The following is a 21600-nucleotide window of genomic DNA, read 5'->3' as shown; positions in this document are numbered from 1 at the left end:
AAACTAAATCAATCAGCAGGCTCAGGTCTGGCTGTTCCCCATCATGAACAAACTGCAGCTTGAATAAAAATGATCTCAGTACTCTAGGGTTTAGGTAGACAGCTTTAGAAATAATTACTGGACCAGTGAATATTTTCTGCCTCTGAACCTGGAGGTTGTAATAGACGAGAAGCACTGAAATGTCCATCTTCTCCTCATTACATCATTTTCTTCTCTTGAATACGTTACAAATCACTTGGTCTTAATATTATATTCACTGCTCAATAAAAACAGTATTTTGTTGGATCAGCTTTTGCTTCGATTATGGGACACACACTTGCTGTGGTCATGGGACGTCACAGTAAATGTCATATTTCTGTCCATACAGAGCTGCATTAATGTTTAGCCAAGATGTTGTATTAATGATGCCAGAGTCAGACCTGTGTAAAGTCGTCTCTGTCACATCCTAAAGATGCTCCAAGGGGTTCAGGTCTAGACTCTTTTGACCAATCCATGAGTGTAAATGTCATCTCGTGCTTCCTGAACTACTCTTTAACCATCTGCGCCTGATGAATCCTGGAAAATCATCTTGAAATATAAAAAAAAAAAAAAAAAAAAAAAAAAAAAAAAAAAAAACTCAGATGTTCAGACCTGTTCATTCAGTATATTCAGGTTCAGCTGACTTGATGTTTTGGACACATTTGTTGTTGAACCTAGACGGGCTGATCATAACACTGCCCCCAAAGGCTTGGACTGTAGGCACTCGGCATGATGGGTAATTATTTCATCCACCTCTCTTCTCACCCTGATGCGTCCATCACCCTGGAACAGGGTCAGTCCAGACTCATCAGACCACATGACCTTTTTCTGCTGAAACACAGTCCAATCTTTACACTCTATAGTAAACTGATGATTAAGAAGAGTTAGGCTTCAGTAACTTGTTGCAGCTGAAACATATTCAACACTGCAGTAATTATCCAGTAGAAAGCCTTGATCTATTTGCTTTATCTATCTAATTCATCATTTTTGGTTTGGTTTGTTTGTTTGTTAACACTCCAGCAGCCAAACTATTGATTGAATTCATACCAAATTGGGTTTATAGATTGCCAGTGACCCAGAATAGATGTGGTTATATTTTGGGAAAAGTAGGTAAAAGTTCAAATTTTTGATTAATTCCCCCCCCCCCCATTTACTTATAATGGGCAAAATTTCACATCTGTAGCAGCAAAACTCTTGGTTGAGTTCATACCAAATTGGGTTTCTAAATTGCCAGTGATCCAGGATAGATGTAGCTTCATTTTGGAAAAAGTAGGTCAAAGTTTAAATTTTTTATGAATTTTTTAAATCTTTTTTTTTTCTTCTCCCATTTACTTATAATGGGCAAAATTTCACATGTCTATAAAAACATCAATTTTGTTTCAATTTACTTCAGACTTGGCACATATATAGAGGCAATTGATATGCTGACATCAGCAAACGCATAGACATGATGACGTCAGCTGGACCGATGCCAAAATAAGCTACAATTCGTGCAAGGGGCGGGGTTTGTTGTCCCTGGGACCACTTGTTTTTATTTTTATTTTTTTGGGGGGGGGTTGCAGTATAAGTAACTCACACTATACTCTGATCATACTTATTATGAACTGCAGAAATTACTTAACTAATTTAATGAAATTCAAGAAATTATCTATGATGAAGGGTTGCAATACTGAATTCCAGTTAGTCTAATAACACTTGTCAACAACAAATTTATTGTTTAAGTTTTTTGAGCTGATTTAGGATAATTTTGGTGTGCTGAATCCAAAAATCACATTAATTTTGCTCAATCAGGTCAACTTTCTGAACTACGCTACATATTGGCTTTTTAAAATTTTTGCTTACATTTATGGGCATTTTCACATCATATGATACAAAATTCTTTCATATTTCTTGCAATAAACGAGTTCTGAAGATTTAACTTTTGCCAATTTATGATTGTTTTTTTAAATATTACAGGTGAATGAAATGGCTTCGACTAGAAGATCTTGCAAAAATAAGCCTGACGTATTCTGCTACAGTTTGTAACACTTAATAAATACATCCTGTTAGAAAATGATTTTTTTTTTTCTCTTAAAACCTATTTTGGGTGAGAACTATGTAAAAAAATCAACTGATAAAGTCACAAAAATGTAATCAATTTTGTGAGAAGATCAAATTTTTCAAAATCAAATTAGCAAAAAAAACCTGACCTGATTGAGAAAAACAGATGTCATTTTTGGATTTAGCGGAGCAAAATGGTCCTAATTCAGTTGAAAAAACCTAGACAACTTGCAAAAAACATTTTTTTGTAACCCAGTGTAATTATTCCTAAAGCTGTGTGTATATATTCAACAGGATAAGACACAGAGGCGTTCAGTCATGTGAAGTGTTTTATCTTTTTAATCATGGTTCTGTATAAACCATGTGACGGATTCTAGTATTGGGAAGTCAGTTTAAGGTTGAGGTTAACTTGCTTAATTATCTTTGTAGAGAAATTAGGTCTCTGCATTTTACCCATCCTAACACAAACATACACACAGTACCTATTATTAGCAGTTAGTCATTAGCATTAGTTTATGGTTAAAAAAAAAAAGACTTATATATAGTAATACCTACTTATGACAATGTCTTTGAACAATAACAAGCTACAAAACCAGCACTTGTGGCACTGCCATCTTTTGGCAACCGTAGGTACTGCAATACAGAAAAATAAAATATACTTTATCAAAGAATGTTTCAGAGACTCTTTCAGTGAAGCTTGTAGTAAAGTATGACCATGCTAAAGGAAAACACTCACACATATCCATCCACATCAATTTATCCATCAAAACTGGTTTACAATTTTTTTTAAAAAATACACCAACAAAAATACTTTGCATTCTGTCTCCATTAAAATACTTGAAACTTTTAAAAAGTGCATTTAACAAGTCACACAAATTCAGTACCTGTTCGTGTTTCATTTAACAAGCCATCGAACAACGTAAGATGGAGTGTGCAGTAAAATATATTGAACAACAAAAGAACAAAAGTATATGTATAGAAAGATTTACAGCTGAAATGTCATTACATTGATAGCAGTAGTTTCACTTTTTTAGTTTTATGGCTGCTGAATAATAATTTGTCACTGTATTTTGATACAATAACTTGTGTTTCTTTTGTTGTTCAGTATAAAATTGCTACGTAAAAGGTTTAAGGCACTTTCATTTATCTCATAATTACTTCTGATAATTTAACAGAAGAGGTGCTTTCAACATCACCTTTGTATACTTAAGGAAAAACGCACAAATAAACAGAAATGATCTTAAACCAAATCAAGTACAGCATATTGCACCAAATAATTACTGTAAACACATATCACACTTTTTGGCTCTGTGCTCAGACCCGGAGAGGAGGCATGAGGTGTATGGCAGCAACAACGACATGAAAACATCTACACACACAAAAACATCATATCATAAAAGCTCAAAAGTAATGCTCAGACCTCTGTCCAATACTATCTAACCCAGAGTAGATAACATTAGATTATTGCATCAGCAGAGGAATCATATTTATGTCCAATACGTGACAGTGAAAAGACGACATTGATACTGAAAACAGGCACAAACAGGTGAAGAGGCAGGTTGTGATAAAGCCAAAACAGAAAAGGCCCACTGTATCTTTTTATCCATTCACAACTACTTTCCATCTAATGCCATATAAGGATGTTCCAGAGAATATCCTTTTTTTTAATACCTTCAACATATTAAATCTTCTGAGAAACTGTAACTAAGGCAGCATCGGGTCACAAAGTAAAGCAAACAACCGATGCAAAAGCTACATTTGAGGAAACTGTACTGTACATTGCACATTTAACAATATCAGACGTACTGAAAGTGTTTTACTTCCACTGCTTTCTTCATGTATTGTATCATTTTGTGACGTTGGGTGAACATTAAAGCACCTGAATCACTTCCTTCACGGTGAACAATTTCGAAGATGACTCCATCATAAATACAGTCCGCTTGTTTACATAACAAACCGAAATGTCACTCAGGCCTTTTCGGAAATTTTGTCGTGAAGTGCAGCGGCAATTTCGCTGTCCCTTCGCAAGTGCTGAAACCAAATGTGGCCTTTACCTCCATCCACCGACTATACTCATGCCTTAAAACAACTCTGGTGGACTGTACAATTTTACGTTGTAGTGATCTAGCTCACTATTCCCACAATGCCGTTTGCGACAAAATTTCCAAAAAGGCCTGAATTACATTTTGGTTTGTTATGTAAACAAGCAGATTGTGTTTATGATGGAGTCATCTGCGAAGTTGTTCACCGTGAGGGAAGTGATTCAGGTACATAAACACAGAGAGACTAACGGATTAGTGATAATCACTCTGATTTTACAGATTGGACAAAAAATTTGTGATGAAAGTCATACGCTGCTTAAATGAATGAAAATCTTCTTTTAAGAGATACAATCTTTCAGTGTTTAAAATCTCAGTCATTAGGAAATAAAACCCAGAATCTTAAACGAAAATAAATAAATACTGTGATATGACTTTCTGGTCATACCGTTCAGCATTAGTTATGAGTCTGTAAAACAAGACATAGTGTATTGCACAACGGTTAATAAAGCATTCCATCTGATTTCACAGTCACTTTTACATTGTACTTGAACCAGAACACTGTAAAAATTATTATCCTGGCTCCTGAAAATGTAGAGGACCTTTTATTTTGGGGTCTGTCCCTGAACTGTTGACTGAATGTACAACTCCACTACCCTCTGATGGGGAACCTCCTCCATTTTCTTTCGTTTTAAAATAAATGACATAAAATAATGGCAGGACAATGCCTATGAGCAACATGGCAATGACGGCGTTCCACCAGTTGATTCCCCAGTCTGCACCGTGACTGGTCAGACGCTTCCCTCTGAAACCAAACCCCTCCTGTCTCTCAGAGTTATCCAACAAATCGTCATCGTGATCATTTGTGGACTGAATCAGTTTCTCAATATCGTTATCTACCTCCATGAGAAAGTCTGTGACCTCCTGTATGTGTGGGTGTCCCCTGGTTCTGTCTGGAGGCTTTAATGGTGTGGCAGATGAATGTGGCATTTCTTCTACAGGGTCACTGAGATCAGTGTAACCCTCTGTCAAGAAGCTGTGTTTCTGAACGGGTATTTTAATGGATTTTAGTGCAAACAAATCTTGTTCTTGCATAAGGTTGTTCACCCGCTTTATATCTGCGACCTGTTGACAGAGACACAAGCATATATCATTATCTGTGCTTGAAAGGTGATAAATACATCATTGACATTTCTTATAGTTGAATTTTTTTTTTTTTTTTACCTTGCACCCATATTGCAGTGCAAGCTTGATGAGATTGTCGTCATCTAACACCTCTCGCTCCAGCATCTCCATGTTCCTCAGTCTGTCCTGCTCCAGCTCTTGGAAAGCCCGTGGCCTCATCTCCAGGACACTGAGTTCCTCATCATCTGAGGACACGGCAGACTCATTGGTTCTCCTTTTGAACACGTACACTTGGCCATCTGCGCTGGCGTGTACATCCACCGGGGCCTGGAAAGCCCGTGGAACATGCTCCCCCCGCCGCATAATAAGGCACTAGCCTGGAGAAAATATTCCAACGTATTTAATTATATTTAGAAAAAAAGACACTCACAAAAAAACTTAAATTCATCAGATATTATTGTGTAAAATTATATTCATTACAATATATAAAGCATTTCAAGTGTTTACAATAGATTATATAAAATACATTTTTTTGACACAACCGTGATGCATTCGGTCTTGCTATGTGCAGTCATGGGATCAGGCATCAGTATATGTAAGTATTTTAACTCAAACACTGTGCAAATGTAGAAAGATACTTGTATTTTGAGAATTTCTATATCATAAAACTTACAGAACTTTAGTCCACAACATTTACCTGACAGCTTTAGTTCCATTTCAGAATATATATGTCGGAAAAAATTTTCAGGTAACCATACAATTTTATACAATCTCAAACAGTCGTAAAATATTTGCTGAAAAATCTTTTTTGTGTGTCAAAAGGTGTGACTGTATCAGACAGACACAAATACATCCAGGTGATTTTTTTTTTTAATATATATTTTTAACAGGAAAAAAAAACAAACAAAAAACAAAGCTAAATTCTTGACAGTTTCAACATGTCATCCCCATGATGTGTTTCATTATCTGTGTGGGTATGTGGGTTTGGAGAATGGAACAATACCAGGGTTTAATGACTTAAGAGTGATTCTTAATGCAATATATGACAAATGCATGGGGTGTCCAAAATTCTTTTTCCACCGCTGTATGTTCAGTGAAAAAAACATATCTCCAATTTGTTTATGCTGAGAAAACGTTCCTGCAACTCAAGCTAAAAAAACAAAACAAAAACAAAAACAAAAAAAAAACCCTGTTAGGTTTTCCATAATGTGAATTTTTTTAAAAAGTTTTTTTATAACCTTTATTTAAGCAACACCAAGTGACAAGGAAACTTATGTATAATAATATACAATGTTTACCTTAAGTCTTAATGTAAACATAATGTGAATTTTGTGAACACTGGTGGTTTTTTTTCTGATAAAATGAAAAGTTAATGATCTTATTGAATACGATGCATTGCTGTAAATTAAAGTCAACGACAGCATATGATACACATTCAAACCACCATTAAGATAAATTCAGCACATACATGAATCCAAAAACTGGAGACATTTTGGATATACATTTACACAGCAGTGCAAGTACCAAAGCAGTACTTGTACATGTAGTATTATCTAAGTGTTACTATCGCTCATGGTCCGATTCAACCCTTTTAATCATCAGTCAGACACACGCACATCACCTTAAAAACTTAAGCACTGAACTAGAATTCATGTTTAACTCATCAAAACGTTGTAAACTTCATCAAGTTACTTTTATCCAGATTGCAAAACCGCTATGTTGTTGCATCATAATCCTGATCATGCACCTTAGCTTCATTCTAACCTGTAGCATTTGACATCATGAAACAGTTAACTTCCTCCACTTAACAGTTAATTTTGACGTCATAATGTAGTTTCATAAACCGAATTAGTTAAGCTTAAGTTAAAGCTAGGGGACGCTCGCTGGAAGTTTAAACATGGGCTAAACAGCTAACGCAAGCACGTTAGCTTAGATTTTAACGGCCGGCATGTGCAAGACAAACTGTTTTAGTCTGGCTTCAGTTGTAATTATTTCACGAACATGACAGTAAGTTTATACATACTACTCACGGGAAATACAGTGTCACAGATCGTTAGCTCAGAGTGCGATGTTCGTATTTATTTACCTTATCAAAATGCTTTAGAAACTGTAAAACAAGCCACCGTCTGTAGTGTCCTCCCCTGTTTGCTAATAACTTGGAAGCTAGCATCGTGCTAGCTAGCCGCTAGCCTCTTTCTTCTTCTTTTTCTTTTAATGGAGCAGAATAAGAAAAGACGCGCTGCCGCCACCTAGTGCTTGGAAATATGGATGCAACAACAAAACAACATTTCTAGTTTATACACACTGCATAATTCTTCCATATGTATGTATATATTTATTATCTATATCCTCCTGAGACCCAGCAATGTATTTTTACCCTCTGTAGTGGATAAAAGTTTTACAGCTTTACCTAAAAAAAGTCAATGAAAAGGACATTATGTAAAAAATAAATAAATAAATAAATTAATTAATTAATTAATTAATTAATAAAAAATGTATCTGCAAAAACTGTTGAGTCATGCTGTTTCCAATTAAGGCAATTATTTAATGTAAAATGGCAAAAATGTTTACTTACTGGGTCTCAGGAGGATATGCTTTTGTTGGTGTTGGTATGGCCATATTACTTACACCACCCCAACAGTTACATTTTCACCCATGCTGCTATATTTATAATACATTTATACTGGATACTAACTATTACCATGCTGCTATGCATATACCATACTATTCTGGATCCAAATTGTCCCCACATTGCTATGTATATAACATATTTATACTGGATGATAAACTTTAACCTATACTCCGTTGTATACAACATATTTATACTTGAAACTATTGCACATATTTCTAACCATACACTTTGTCATATTTATACTCATTTTTATATTTCATATTTCTATCCATAGTGTATATTTAGTACCCTCAGTTCTCTTCTATATAGATTTGCATATTTTTATTTTCTTTTTGCAATACAGGAAGACAATAAACCATATTCTAATCTATATATTTTTTTATTCTAATGTATTCATTATTATAGACTTAGGTAGCACAAAGCTAAAGCATACGTATTTGTCATAAGAGCCTATGTGTTAATAAATAAGCAGACAATTGCAATTCCATGTGACTGAATAATGTCATCATATTAACCAGATATATGTTTAATATATCTCCATGGAGTGTGACATAGCAATAAAAACCAAAAGGTAATATGACAGTGGTGGTTATAGTGGGGAGGACAGCAGCAACACACATGCCTTGGGTGAGAATGGGATAGAAAGTGAATATTGCTTTCTGTGTCCTAAGGGAAGGTGGCCGGTCAAAGAGGTGATGCTGCCCTCATGTCATATAAATAAAACCACTAGATGGAGCTATTGATCTTTTATATCCATCCCACTTGTTTAAAACAGCCCATCCTGCAGCTTGACTCATGAAACTTAAGATGAGGCATTTTTGATATTGATAGAAGAATGTGGGACTCATGGGGGCCTTAAAAACACCCCCATGAGGTAAAAACACATGCAGAGTTTAGACTTCATAAACTTTCAGAATTGTTTTTTTCTGGTCATATGATTTATTTTGATACCACTGAGCAGCTAGAAATGCCACATAAATAATAAGCAAGTGGATGTGTCAACATTAATCTTGGACTCTTCCCAAATGAATTCCTTCATACCACACATGCTACAAGACAAAGTCAGGGGGCAACCTGTAGTCCACAAATATGTACCATCAACATTTATATACAATTAAAATCATCTCCCCTCAGTTATAGTATTCTTATATCATTCTGAACATGACAAGATAAACTATAATCAGACCTTGGAGGCATAGTGGTAAGTCCTTAATGTAGATAAAAAATAATAGGAGCTGCTCCAGTACCGATACTAGAATACAAATATGTAGTGATGAATCCCCTCATATATTATGACCTGACCACAGTTGTGAATTTGTGTGTGTCTATCTTGGATACCCTGGAACACATTCATTTGTGTTTAGTTAAACTGAAATTATTAAGATGTCCAAACTCCATAAGAGTTTTTGTTTTGAGATAGTTACATCATACTGTAACTCTCAACTTATATGTGTATATGTCAGGGTAGAGACTGCGATCTGGTAGGATCGGCGATTCTACCAGTAGAAACTCCGATCAGAGTCTCTACTGGTACAAACTCCGATCCTGCCAGTAGAAACTCCGTTAGGGTTAGGGTTAGGGTTAGGGTTAGGGTTTGGGTTAGGGTTAGGGTTAGGGTCAGAGACTCTGATCGGAGTTTCTACTGGTAGAGACTACGATCGGAGTCTCTACTGGTAGAATCGCCAATCCTACCAGATCGCAGTCTCTACCCTGATATATATGAGCTGTATTTGAAAGGGGTTTGAGCCTAGCCCACAATTATTCAACAGGCTTCTTAACCAGGATGCATCTGTTAAATAAGCTAAATTATAAGTTAAAGTTGGCCATTATTTACGCATATCAATATATTATTTATAGTGCTGTCAAAAGATTAAAAAAATTAATCAGATTAATCACAGGGTTGCTGTGGAATAATTTCGATTAATCACGATTAAATATAATTCATTTTTAATCTATATTAATCGCGTTTCATCTTGCATGAGCAAACAGACTCAAGAAAGAAGGGAATATATATGCACTCAATGTGTTTATTAAACACCCTCAACAGTTTCAACAAAACTTGAAACAACTGTTCCATCTAGGATTTTTTGTCCTCATATTTCCATCCAGAGGGCCAATGTGCTGTTTAGCATCTTCCATCTTTATGGGTTGGTTCTGCTGCCTGTCACTACCGGATCAACTGCCCATTTGTGCATGAGTGATGGCAACTCTGCTTGGACAAACTGGCCGAAATGCGTTGCCAGAGACGTTCAGAGTCATTCTGCACATTGATTGCGTTAAATTTTTTTTATCAGATTAATCATGATGATGTTAATATTGACATCCTTAATTATTAATATTAAATTTTAACATGAAATAGCCATCAGAGGCATAAATATTCACCTAATAGTATCCATCCTTAGCTAGCTGGCTATCTAATTTATATAGGTTGCTTAGGTTGGATGGAAATTAGCAGAGAAGATGTAAAAAGGATGCCATTTTGAAAATATTTTCACAATTTCAAGATGTGTTTTAGAAGTAGTGATTTCATCAAGCAAAAAGGTTGATCCAGGCCACATGTCAACCCAAGACTGGGAGGACAATTCGGTGTATCTGAGTTAACTGACATAGTTGGTGCCAATTCATCTGTGTATCAATGTGTGAAAGACACTAAAAGCATTTGTTTTTATTCCCAGCTGTCCTGTCTATCCTCATCCACTACCTCATGTAGTTGCAGCAACTCTAGCATCCAGTAAAAGTTTGTTTGATACTGTAACAGTCAAAAAACAAATACAGTAAATAAATAACTTAGCATTATATGGAAGTAGCATATCATACTGACCATTTACCAGGGTCAAATGTCACTATGCATAAATCCCTATTCATAATATTGACTGTGTGTTTAAATAATGGACTCTTAGTGTGAATATGACTGTTTTTGTACATATACCTGCATCTGTCTTGAAAAATCTTGATAAATCCTTTCAATTTCTGAACCTGCTGATGTGAATGAACATGGTTGAGTTATCTGAATGTTGTTATGTGTCTGTCACAACTGACAGATATTCCAGATTAAAATCCTTGCATGTATGACTATCTGACTTCACAGCGCTGCCTTAGCTCATGTTATTATGTTATGTACAGCAGGTCACAGCCAAAACAGTTAGTTTAAGCTTTGAATCAGTTGGCTGCTGTATTCTCTTCCTCCACAGATATCCACAAAACAGGAGCTTCAGCTTCAGTAGCTTTTCACACAGAGCCGCCGCTACCATTACGCACAATACGGAACGTGCGTAGGGCATGAAAAAAAATGATGAAAAAAAAAAAAGATAAAAAAAAATAAAGCCATGGTAACTATAATCGAGGTTTTAATTTTAATTACGAATTATGTATGCTATAGATACAATTTCACTTTACTATTACAACTTTTCGCTCGAAAAATGAATTATTGTAATGTAGGCACCCCCCAGTGGTGTCCCTCAGTGGTCTGGTCTGTTGGATTGCGCGTGCACAGCTCACGCCCGCTACTTATGTTTAAGTGTCAGCTTGACAGCCAGCTGTTTTTTTTCCCGAAATGGCGACGAAAAAGCAAGAGTCGGAAACAGAGAAAAGATGAAACTTCGCACCGACACCTGTGCATCGCTTGGACAGGTAGGTCATGTAACTTAATTTCAGGGAAATGTGCTATCATTGACATAGAAAGACCCTGCCACAGCTAGCTAACCAGTTGACAGCATATTAACCAGTCCCTCCAGGATTTCGCGGGATTTTTTTTTTTGATTGTTGCGGCCTAAAATGCCTGATTTTGCGGCAGCTTTTCAAAAAAAATTGCGGTGAAAGTTGCGATGATTTGAGGCTTCTTTTATTAAAGTCACAGGAACATGGGCATTTGCAAATTACCTAGAACAGTCTTTTTTGAGTTTTTAGCCTTAAAAAGCACCAGGAAGCAATGATTTTAAACAAAACAGGCTTTTTTTCACTCATTCATTTATTTATTTTGAGCAGCCAATGAGAGCGTAGCGTCACAGAACACCAGCCAATGAGAGCGTAGCGTCACAGAACACCAGCCAATGAGAGCGTAGCGTCACAGAACGTCAGCCAATGAGAGCGCAGCGTCACAGAACATCAACCAATCAGAGCGCAGCGTCACAGAACGTCAGCCAATGAGAGCGCAGAGTCACAGAACACCAGCCAATGAGAGGGTAGCGTCACAGAACGTCAGCCAATGAGAGTGCAGCGTCACAGAACGTCAGCCAATGAGAGTGAAGCGTCACAGAACGTCAGCCAATGAGAGCACAGCTAAATCTACATCTAAATAGATTAGGCTCAACTGCATTCACTCCACTACAACAAAATGCAGCTTTCCATTTAAACAGTAGCGTGTTGTTATTTCAGAAGAAGTCCATTTTTAAAGATCAAGAAGTGTTGTTATGTAAAAGGGTTGGAGTACTATATGATTCCAGTTTTAAATGTTTAAACTGTATTATATATATATTTTTTTTAATTTAACGTTAGAGAATTTCTGAGTCTCCTCCTATGCTAATCCCCTTTCTTTGTATTTCTAAAAAGTACGCAGGGTCAATGCTGAAATATGTGCAAGGGAGAGCACAGGGCCAACTCCAGCCAACCCATCATGAACCCCTGCTGACCAGCAGGTCTGTAGACTCCAGCTCTGATCAGCTACCATCACCCAGCAATTCAGGTACACAACATGCACACAATATTTCTAAAGTACTTGTGCTGAAGGGTACAACTACACTTAGGGCATCCAAATGGTAAGCAGCAGCCCAGTTCACATACATGTGGACTTATGCCACTGGAAAGCTTTTAGCGAACCATGTACTGCTGTGTTGCACTCTGGTCTTCAGTGGTACTTTAAATATATATGCTGTGTCACAATTTGGCCATAGTTCAAGTCAAGGCTGACATAATAGTAAATATGCTGATTTAGCTAGAGCTGCATTAGCTGCTTATGAGAGCAAAGATAAAATATTTATTTGAGTGGTAAAAAATCATTTGGACTTGATTTGAGCAAATATGAAAACTTCACCAAAAGGACATTGAATTTTATTTTCAAGGATTTGTGACTGTGTGTTGTATTTGTTTTTATGAACCACCAGTGACAGAGCTCAGCACTGATGTTCATTTTTTCTTGTTTTCATTATACTATCAGAGGGAAAGTACAGTGACAGTTGAAGCCCAGAAGGGAGAGAACACTGAACAGGTGAATTTTTTCCTGTGTTAAGAGTAAGAAGAAAGTGAAAACAGGCAACAGTTTCAGATTCACAGTCAAAGAGACAAAGAACAAAGAGCAGAAATAGAAAAAGCAGCATGGTAAGATTTAGTGTTGTGTGGTCTGACTTACCTGCAAAAACTCAGATGTTTTAGCATTGTGCTAAAACAAGCACAATGCAAAACAACGTGTGTGAAGTGCGCGTTTCTATTTCTGTAAATCAGTCACAACCATGTTGAGTTGTGATGAGCCCTGGATGCACTAACAGGCCTTTGATTGTTGAGTTGTATTTTGTTTTGCTGAGACATTCACACATCTGGAGGCAAACCCTGGCACTAAAATGGCTAAGTTTCAGCAAAAACATAACATAACACTACAAAGAAGGGGCTATATGCTTCTGTATTGCTTCTATCAAATATAAATAAAAATTACCTTTCGGCTCGGTCCCTAATAAATAAATCAAATAAAATAAGTATTAGAATATTAAGAGCCATGATGTTATGTCAAAGGTGCCAATGTGTTGGATTGTATTAATGTGAACTGAATATATTTATTTATGTGACTACTAGAGGGAGTAGTGAGTTACGAGGCCTTTGACTAAAGCATCAGAAAGTGATGAGATGAGATGAGAACCATTAAGAAACAACTTTTAAAGTCAAATAAAGTGACAAAATGATAAAAGCAAGAAACATTGTTTTCAACTCTGTACACAAATTGAAGTGAAAAGAATGGCATTTGGTGCTGAAATGACAGCGTTTCTTTCACATGGGTGAATTTGATTGTGAGGCTTATGAAGGTAGTAAGCTATTATGGGATGTTACTATCTTTGCTGAGTTTGCTGTGTTGATCCATGGTTCAGACTAAACGGTGACAGTTCTGACCTTGTTTTGATGATTCCAAACAGATCTTGTGCAGCTACTGACAACACAAAGGCTATGTTCAGACAGCAGGTCTAAATGCACAGTTCGGATTTTTTGGTGAAATCCGATTTTTCTGTGTGCTCGTTTATATTACTCATTAAATGCGACTTCTATCAGTTTTGAGTATGAACTGTATGTGACCCTGAAATGACCAACATGTGCAAAAGAGGTCCTGACTTAATACGTGACCACGCAGGCACACACTGTGGTTACAGAAGTAACACTCTTGGGATGCAGAATTGTGACGTTTGTTGCATTTCAATGACGTAAAGGTCAGATAAATGCGACCTGGCCATTCAGACTGAAGTCGGATTGCAAAATAACACATATGTATGAAAGTGGCCTGGGTCGGATTTGGAAAAAATCAGATTTGTGCAGTTCAAACTGTCTTTAACAGATCAGATACAGGTCACACATGTGCAAAAAAAAATGGATTTGGGCCACATTTGCCAGCAGTCTGAATGTAGCCAAATTTGACATAAAACAGTGGAAATTTGTGTTTTTACTGTAACTGTTTTCTGTCTTAAAACTAAACTCTAAACCAGTTGGATTATTTTGAAAGATATTGTGAGTTACATGAAATGAGTTCCACAAACTGGGGTTTATTCCACTTCAGCATGTTACCTTACAGGGCCTACCCTTACAGGGATTTGTATTCAATTGTTGGGCAACACTGCTTCATTTATAATGTCAATATATTTTACCTTTTATAAAAACAACTGCAGCCCCTGCGATTTTAACATACACATTTTATAGCTTTTCCTTCTGATTTCCTGGATCCAAATTGAATGCAGATTTTTAAAATAAAATTACCAGACAGATATTTTTGTGTAATCAAAGCAGTATTGAGGATATATCAGAATATCATGATCAGAACATAAAGGATACAGTCTTTTGGTTGGTCTTGGCACATAATGGTGTTGCCAAACGTGAAAGCTCCAAACGCGGTCAGTATGTTACGTCTGCGTGATACTTTGTCTAGGAAAGCGTTTTTTGAAGTGTTCAGCTGATGTAACTCAAATCTAACAGCAATTTCCACTGCAAACTGTTTTCTAGCATCTTTCTATCACAGTGAATATTGGGAAGATAACTGCAGCTGAATTATGGTGTGACAAAAGTCTCCTCTTCAATCAAACGAATGTAGAATTCCTCACTGGTCAGTTGTAATGATTTAGTGATGGTCTATTGATCCATCAGGTACTGACAGATTTTTCCAGAGCATCAAATGTTCAATGAGTTTTTGTAACCTTGTGATCTCAATGTCTTTAAAATGTGGCATAGGATGCCAGATTTGTAAACACTGTACACTGTTATTTCAAGTAGTGTCTTTTTCATAAATTGAGATTAAACTAGTTGCTGTCAATTGCCAGAAGTTGCTCTATGCCTCATTAGCAGAGCAGGTTAAATTTACCCATATACTATTTCTGGTCCATAAAAATGTCCTCTGTCTTTCTGTTGTCACTCTCTCCAGTAAGAAATCTCTCCAGGGGTAACATGCGTTTATTTAATCATCCATTGTGTTTTAATCGTCTAGTTACCCCACCCCCCGAAGGGGAGGCAAGGGGTATTGTTTTTGTTTTGTTTTGTTTTGTTTTGTTTGTTTAACACTCTAGCAGCAAAACATTTGACTGAATTCATACCCAGTTGGGTTTATAGATTGCCAGTGACCCAGAACAGATGTCATTACATTTTGGGAAAAGTAGGTCAAAGTTCAAATTTTTTATGAATTTTTAAGATCTTTTTTTTCTTCCCATTTACTTATAATGGGTGAAATTTAAAATGGCTATAAAACATTGATTTTGTTTCAATTTACTTAAAACTTGGCACATGCATAGAAGCAATTGATATGCTGACATCAGCACATGCATAGACATGATGACATCAGCTGGATCGATGCCAAAATAAGATACAATACATGTGAGGGGCGGGGTTTGTTGTGCCTGGCACCACTTGTTTTATTAGTATCTTTAGGAAGACATCCATATAAAATTTATCTAAAACTGCAAAAAAAAAACAAAAAAAAAATTGCATATTTGGATCTCTTTTCCATTGTAAACTGTCATGAATGACTTGACACATCTTTCAGATCACACATAAATTTAAAAAAAAGTCAGCAGGGGAGCTTCAGTGTTGTATTAAAACATAGTAATGAACAACTTAAAGAAAAGCTTTGGGTAAATTTGACCCTGTGACAGTTTTGCCCATTTCATTTTTCAGTGGCAGATACAAATTATTTTGGGGAAGTGTATAGTCAATGCATACAGTAATTATTTTTTATATATACATATTTATATATATATTATAACAATTATTGTGAATGACACAAGAAATTGCTCAGCACTGCAGTGCTTGATAGGTTTTTAGTGTAATTGTGCAAAACACCTGTAATTACCTTAAGCATACTATAATTCAAGTGGTCTGAGGGGAATATTTAATACTGCAATTTGTAAATTTTGCATCAATTCTTTAACTCTAGTTTTTAGGTTGTAGAAAATCAACCCCTTGACACAGATTTTACCTTATCACAGGAGCTTTCTGACAGGTAGAGGATGATCAAATAGTCATTCAGATTCTCAGAAAAACGGGCTTCACTTTTCCACAACAGCATCAAACAACATCACGTCATCCATCTTTATATTAAGTCTTTTGATTTGGATTAAGAGGAGAGAGCTGCAGAGGGAAGGTGTGTAACTTCAACTATTATTTTACACTTTTATGTCAGGATGTTCAGTCTTTGCTTAAGTAGACCTATTCTCCATTCTATTTCCACTGAGCTCATTTTAAATTAAAAAAAAGAATAAGGTTAGTGCAAACAGTGTTGATGTATCTGCATTAATTTTTAGTTCATTTGTAAAATAATCAGCTGCTTGAAACCATATTAGTCATTGCGCCGATTAATTGGTCAGTCACTGGAAATAATGACTCTTAACATGTCCTGTTTTTTTTTTTTTTTTTTTTTTTTGTTATGTTGTTATAAAAACCTAAATAAATTAAAAAACCACAACTACCAGTAAAAATAACATCTTTAGGACAGACACAGAACATCAGGGAGTTTAGCATAAATATACTTTCTGTGAAAACTGCTGAATTTCTCAGAATGTAGTGTATATTTGATATTTTCAGCATGTGGTTGTATGTCTCTATTATGAAGGCAAATGTAGTGTGGGCCTAAGCAACAAGCGCAGTGGTTTAACATAAAGTTAACAGCACTCATGCATATTCTAGTATTTCTTTCCACATATGCATATCCATTCATCCGTGAACTGCAAATGACCTCCAGTTGACTCCTTTAACTAGACATCATGGTCACAGCGAAAGCAGATCTGATTCTGTGTTTAGGGACAGAAACCATATCGGTGTAATAATAAAAACACTCTTTTCTTCATCTTGCTGCCCTCTTTTAACCTTGATTACTCCAGTAGTTTTGTGCTAATTCACACTTATGTGCCAGCGCCACTACAGCGCCAAGTTAAAGTGAACCTCATCGTTTGGTTCATTGTCTCATGAAGTCAACCTTTGCACTTGAAAAAGCTGAACGATAGTAAAGTTAATGTTGCCTTAGAGGGAATCATCATATCATTTACATTGCATTCAGATTCAGGGTGTAACGCTGTACGGTGATCAACAGAGCGGTATAATGCGCCATATTTCAGGGTCAGTGAGCGGCTTGTCCAACTGACAGAGAGATAGAGAGGGAGAGAGAGAGAGCGCGGTGATAGAGCGAGGAAGAAAACAGAGAGAAAGGGAAGGGGGGAGGATGAGGGGAGGGGGCGGGAGGCAGGGATGGAGAAGAGGGGATAAAGCCTTGTACAGTGCATGCACATGTTGCCCGAAGAACAACAGAAAGGGCTTTGCTTTAAATGATTCAGAGCAAAGATTAAATATTTATTCAGGTGAAAGATTCATGTTTGCCACATCCATGAACTCATTGCTGCTTGGTCACATTATATCATGTTTCAGCGTCTTGTGTTAAATAGAGAAAAGTGTTTATTTTTAACCTTTGCTCAATTTCCGAGACATTTAGTTATTTAATGAACATCTCTAAAGCCAACCATGAGTTACATTATTTCAACCTCTTGGGACACAGCAATGCATTTTTGTCTTTTATAAGGAAAAAAAGAGTTTCATACTTTTATTTGAAAAATTAAATAGTCTATGAAGGTAAAACGTGTAAATGTACATTCTGGGTTTTTGTACAGATGGATTATTTTGGTTCTTACTGACATCTGGTGAGAATTTCATGTCAAAAGCATGATGGGTTCAATACTTATTTTACCTGCTGTAAATGTTCAAGCTGTAGTTTGAGGTGTTTTCATTAACATGCAGTAAATGATAACACACATTTTTCCATTGTTCTCAACAGGGGGGCTTGCTAAGTCTCTGTTTTCAAGTGAAATACAAAATGCTTATTGATGCATAGTGTGACATGCATCTATATGTATAAAAGACAAATTACTTCTTCTTTCTCATTCATGTTATGATTGAAAAAATGTGTCACGAAAACTGCAAAGTGTCAAAGTCCATGTCAAATGTTTGTTTTAAGATGCCCCCCTTCATATTTGATAATGTTAGTAGAGCTGAAAGTGTTTATTTACAATCTTTGCTCGATTTCTAAGACATTCTCCTTTAACAAACATCTCTAAAGCTAAACATAAGTTAAATTATTTTCACCTCTTGAGACTCACCAATGCAGTTTTGTTCCTTTATAGAGAAACAGAGTGTCATAACTTTATTTTAAAGAACAGCATAGTCTACAACGATCGATCCTGTTGTGCTTTATAGAGCAGTGGTTCTCAGCTGGTCTGGCTTCAGGACCCACTATCACCCCTCAATGGCAAGCAGCAACCCAACTTGATAAAAGTGAAACTTCTCAATGTATTTAATAAAAAGATGGTGTGTTTTGAACCTGAGATAATACAGAATATCACAGTATGAAAACACCGAAGATAAGTTTTATGATAAACCAAACTGACCAACAGGTGATGATGCTAAATATTAAAATATTCCCTTTAACAATAAATTAGGTAAATTTTGACCAAAACTAAAAAGTGTACTCAGTTAAAAATTAAAAGTGCATCCAGTCACTTATTCAAGCATTAAACACACTGAGGTTTTTGTCTTCAATGTAGGTAAAACCATGTCTGATGTAATCATTGCCTTACCTGAGCCTTGCCATGATTTGAATAGACTTTTGGGTCTTCTTTTATGTTGTGTCTAGAGTTAATTAGCATTATAGTGCATTACCGCCACCTGCTGATGGGGACAGTGAGTGGACGGGGCTCCACTACATTAAAAAAACAAGGGGTGCAAGGCACAACAAACCCCGCCCCTTGCACGTATTATAGCTTATTTTGGCATCGATCAACTCTTTCATCATTATTCAATATTTGTTACATATAAAAATTATGTATGTGCCAAGTTTGAAGTAAATTGAAACAAAATTGATGTTTTTATAGACATTTGAAATTTTGCTCATTATAAGTGAAGTGGAAAATAAAAAAAGATTAAAAATTTAACAAAAAAAGAAAGAAAAGGTATTACTTAGATATTTTGCAGTGATGTCTAAAATTAATCTCTGTATCTCTGCAACATTTTAAATAAATTGTGTTAAAATTGATGTTTGAATAACGATTGGAAATTTCGCACATTATAAGTAAATAGGGGAAAAAAAGATTTTAAAAATTCATAAAAAATTTTAACTTTGACGTACTTTTTCCAAATGTAATCACATCTATTCTGGATTACAGACAATTCCTAAACCCAATTTGGTATGAATTCAATCAGTAGTTTTGCAGCTAATGTGTTAACAACAAAGAAGCAAAGAAACCAACAAACCGAACCTAAAACAATACCCTTTGCCTCCCCTTCGGGGGATGGGGTAATAAAGCACAGGATTGGCTTCTTAACATTTTTTACTGCACAGACAAAGGCCCGCCACCCACTGAAAACAGGTTTGCAACCCGCTCTTGGGTCACAACCCACCAGCTGAGAATCACCGGTATAGAGGACGCTCTTGGTTTTTCAGTGACGTCTGCCTGTTTGGGGTTCATCCAATGAAATACAGGATCTGATGTTAAAACTAGCTGCTGGAGCAACGCATGAGAATTATAGGCACAAGGAAAGGCAGTTATGAAATTCAAATTCATTATGTTTTCAAAGGTAAAAGTTTGTCTTTTTTAGTGAATAAATGTTGAGCATGTTTCTAAAGGTGCTATTGACATGCGATTTTCATCAGATGTCGGTAACAACCCATGAAATCCACACTTACACAGAAATCAAATCATAGATGTCTATAAAGTCAGTTATGTGTAATAATATGAAATGACACAAGGAAAAAGTATTGAACATGTGAAGAAATAGAGGTGCAAAAAGGCATGGAAAGCCAAGACACCAACTAAACCAGTAATCAGTAATTAGAAAGCAATCCTGCCCCTTGTCAGTGCAAATTAAAATCAGTTCTAACAAACTTTATAGAATTAAATGAAGTATATTCAGTACTTTTCCCCCTGTCATTTCATTTTATCACACATAACTGATTTGTTTCAGTTTCTTTGTATGGATGGATTACTTGGGTGGTGGATGGAATCTGGTGATAATTTCACGTCAAGAGCACCTTTAGAAACGTATTTACTGAGAACAGGGTGATGCATTCAATGCTTATTTTACCTCCTGTAAGTCTTTAAATTGTAGTTTGAGGCGTTTTTGTTTGACATGCAGTAAGCTTTAACTTTGTGAATACACCACTTTTTTCCAATTTCCTCAACAGCAGGAAAGGGCACTAAATATCTGTTGTCATATGAAATAAAAAGTACTTATTTTTGCATATAAAAAGATAAATATAAAAGACAAATGACTACATCATCATTTTTGATATGACTGAAAACATGTGATGTGAAAACTGCAAAGTTGTCAAATTTTATTTTTTGGATTTTTTTTTTTCTCCGTATTTGATCATGTTAATAGACAAAAGCTGATGATTTTTTCTGTACCTTTAAACTTGCTTTAGTTTTCTTTCCATTTATTTTAATGTTATCATCTGCATTTTGCCTTTTTTTCGGTGAAAGTCAGGTTTTTGTTCCCCTATATTTAATTTTCTATCCTTGTAGATGTTCTGAAAAATCCAGGGTAAATTTAAAAGTTATGATATGAAAACACAGAACATAACTCGTGCGCACTTGAAAACCCTCGGCCTGTCTTATCAGGTGCACTACTGCCCTCAGTGGCCTGACTTATCAGTGCATGGCAAAGTTTTTGGACAGACGGTGATGACAATACCCTGCGGCCAGTGTGGCAGAAGGTAAAAACTGAAAAAAGGGATTTTTTTTTTTTAAAACAAAACATATCATTAACTGAACAAGTGTCTGTAACCACTGTTATTAGTCAAACTATGGCTTTTACTGATGAGTCAACGTTACAGAAAATGATGTGTTTACCTTCACTACGGAGCATCAAAACGTCCAAATAAGACTCATGTGATGCTGCTGAAAAGCTGAGAAACTGACTTTTACCTGAATTATGTAAATGTATTGATATGATTAACGGTTGAAAAGTTCTAAAAAAAAATTTGGATCAGTAGATGTATTTGGTTTTCACTGGCTGTTTGGGTCTCTGATG

At 35.9% G+C, this 21600-nt stretch overlaps 1 protein-coding gene and 1 long non-coding RNA gene across 2 annotated transcripts; both read right to left on the bottom strand.

Moving 5' to 3' along the window:
• Nucleotides 1–2798: 2798 nt before the first annotated feature.
• Nucleotides 2799–19707, bottom strand: LOC115421578 (uncharacterized). The gene is made up of 3 exons (XR_003935702.1): nucleotides 19697–19707; nucleotides 17055–17057; nucleotides 2799–4190 (listed from the first exon to the last, which is right to left on the bottom strand). It is a non-coding gene; the product is annotated as an uncharacterized LOC115421578 (long non-coding RNA).
• On the bottom strand, nucleotides 3655–7399 carry lysmd4 (LysM, putative peptidoglycan-binding, domain containing 4). Its single transcript, XM_030137517.1, has 3 exons — nucleotides 7309–7399; nucleotides 5322–5599; nucleotides 3655–5222 (listed from the first exon to the last, which is right to left on the bottom strand). The coding sequence occupies exons 2-3, from the start codon at nucleotides 5583–5585 to the stop codon at nucleotides 4671–4673; spliced, it is 816 nt and encodes a 271-aa protein (XP_029993377.1). The 5' UTR covers nucleotides 5586–5599; nucleotides 7309–7399; the 3' UTR covers nucleotides 3655–4670.
• Nucleotides 19708–21600: the final 1893 nt, after the last annotated feature.

Source organism: Sphaeramia orbicularis, chromosome 6, assembly GCF_902148855.1.
Source record: "Sphaeramia orbicularis chromosome 6, fSphaOr1.1, whole genome shotgun sequence".
Lineage (NCBI taxonomy): Eukaryota > Metazoa > Chordata > Actinopteri > Kurtiformes > Apogonidae > Sphaeramia > Sphaeramia orbicularis.
Note: the sequence above shows the minus strand (reverse complement) of the source record. Positions and strands in the feature narration are given on the sequence as shown.

Excerpts from the sequence above, each read along its gene's own strand:
- lysmd4 (XM_030137517.1), bottom strand. The coding sequence starts at position 5,585 with ATGCGGCGGGGGGAGCATGTTCCACGGGCTTTCCAGGCCCCGGTGGAT. Across the intron at positions 5,223-5,321 it reads CACTGCAATATGGGTGCAAG|GTCGCAGATATAAAGCGGGT; the intron begins GTAAAAAAAAAA and ends CTCTGTCAACAG.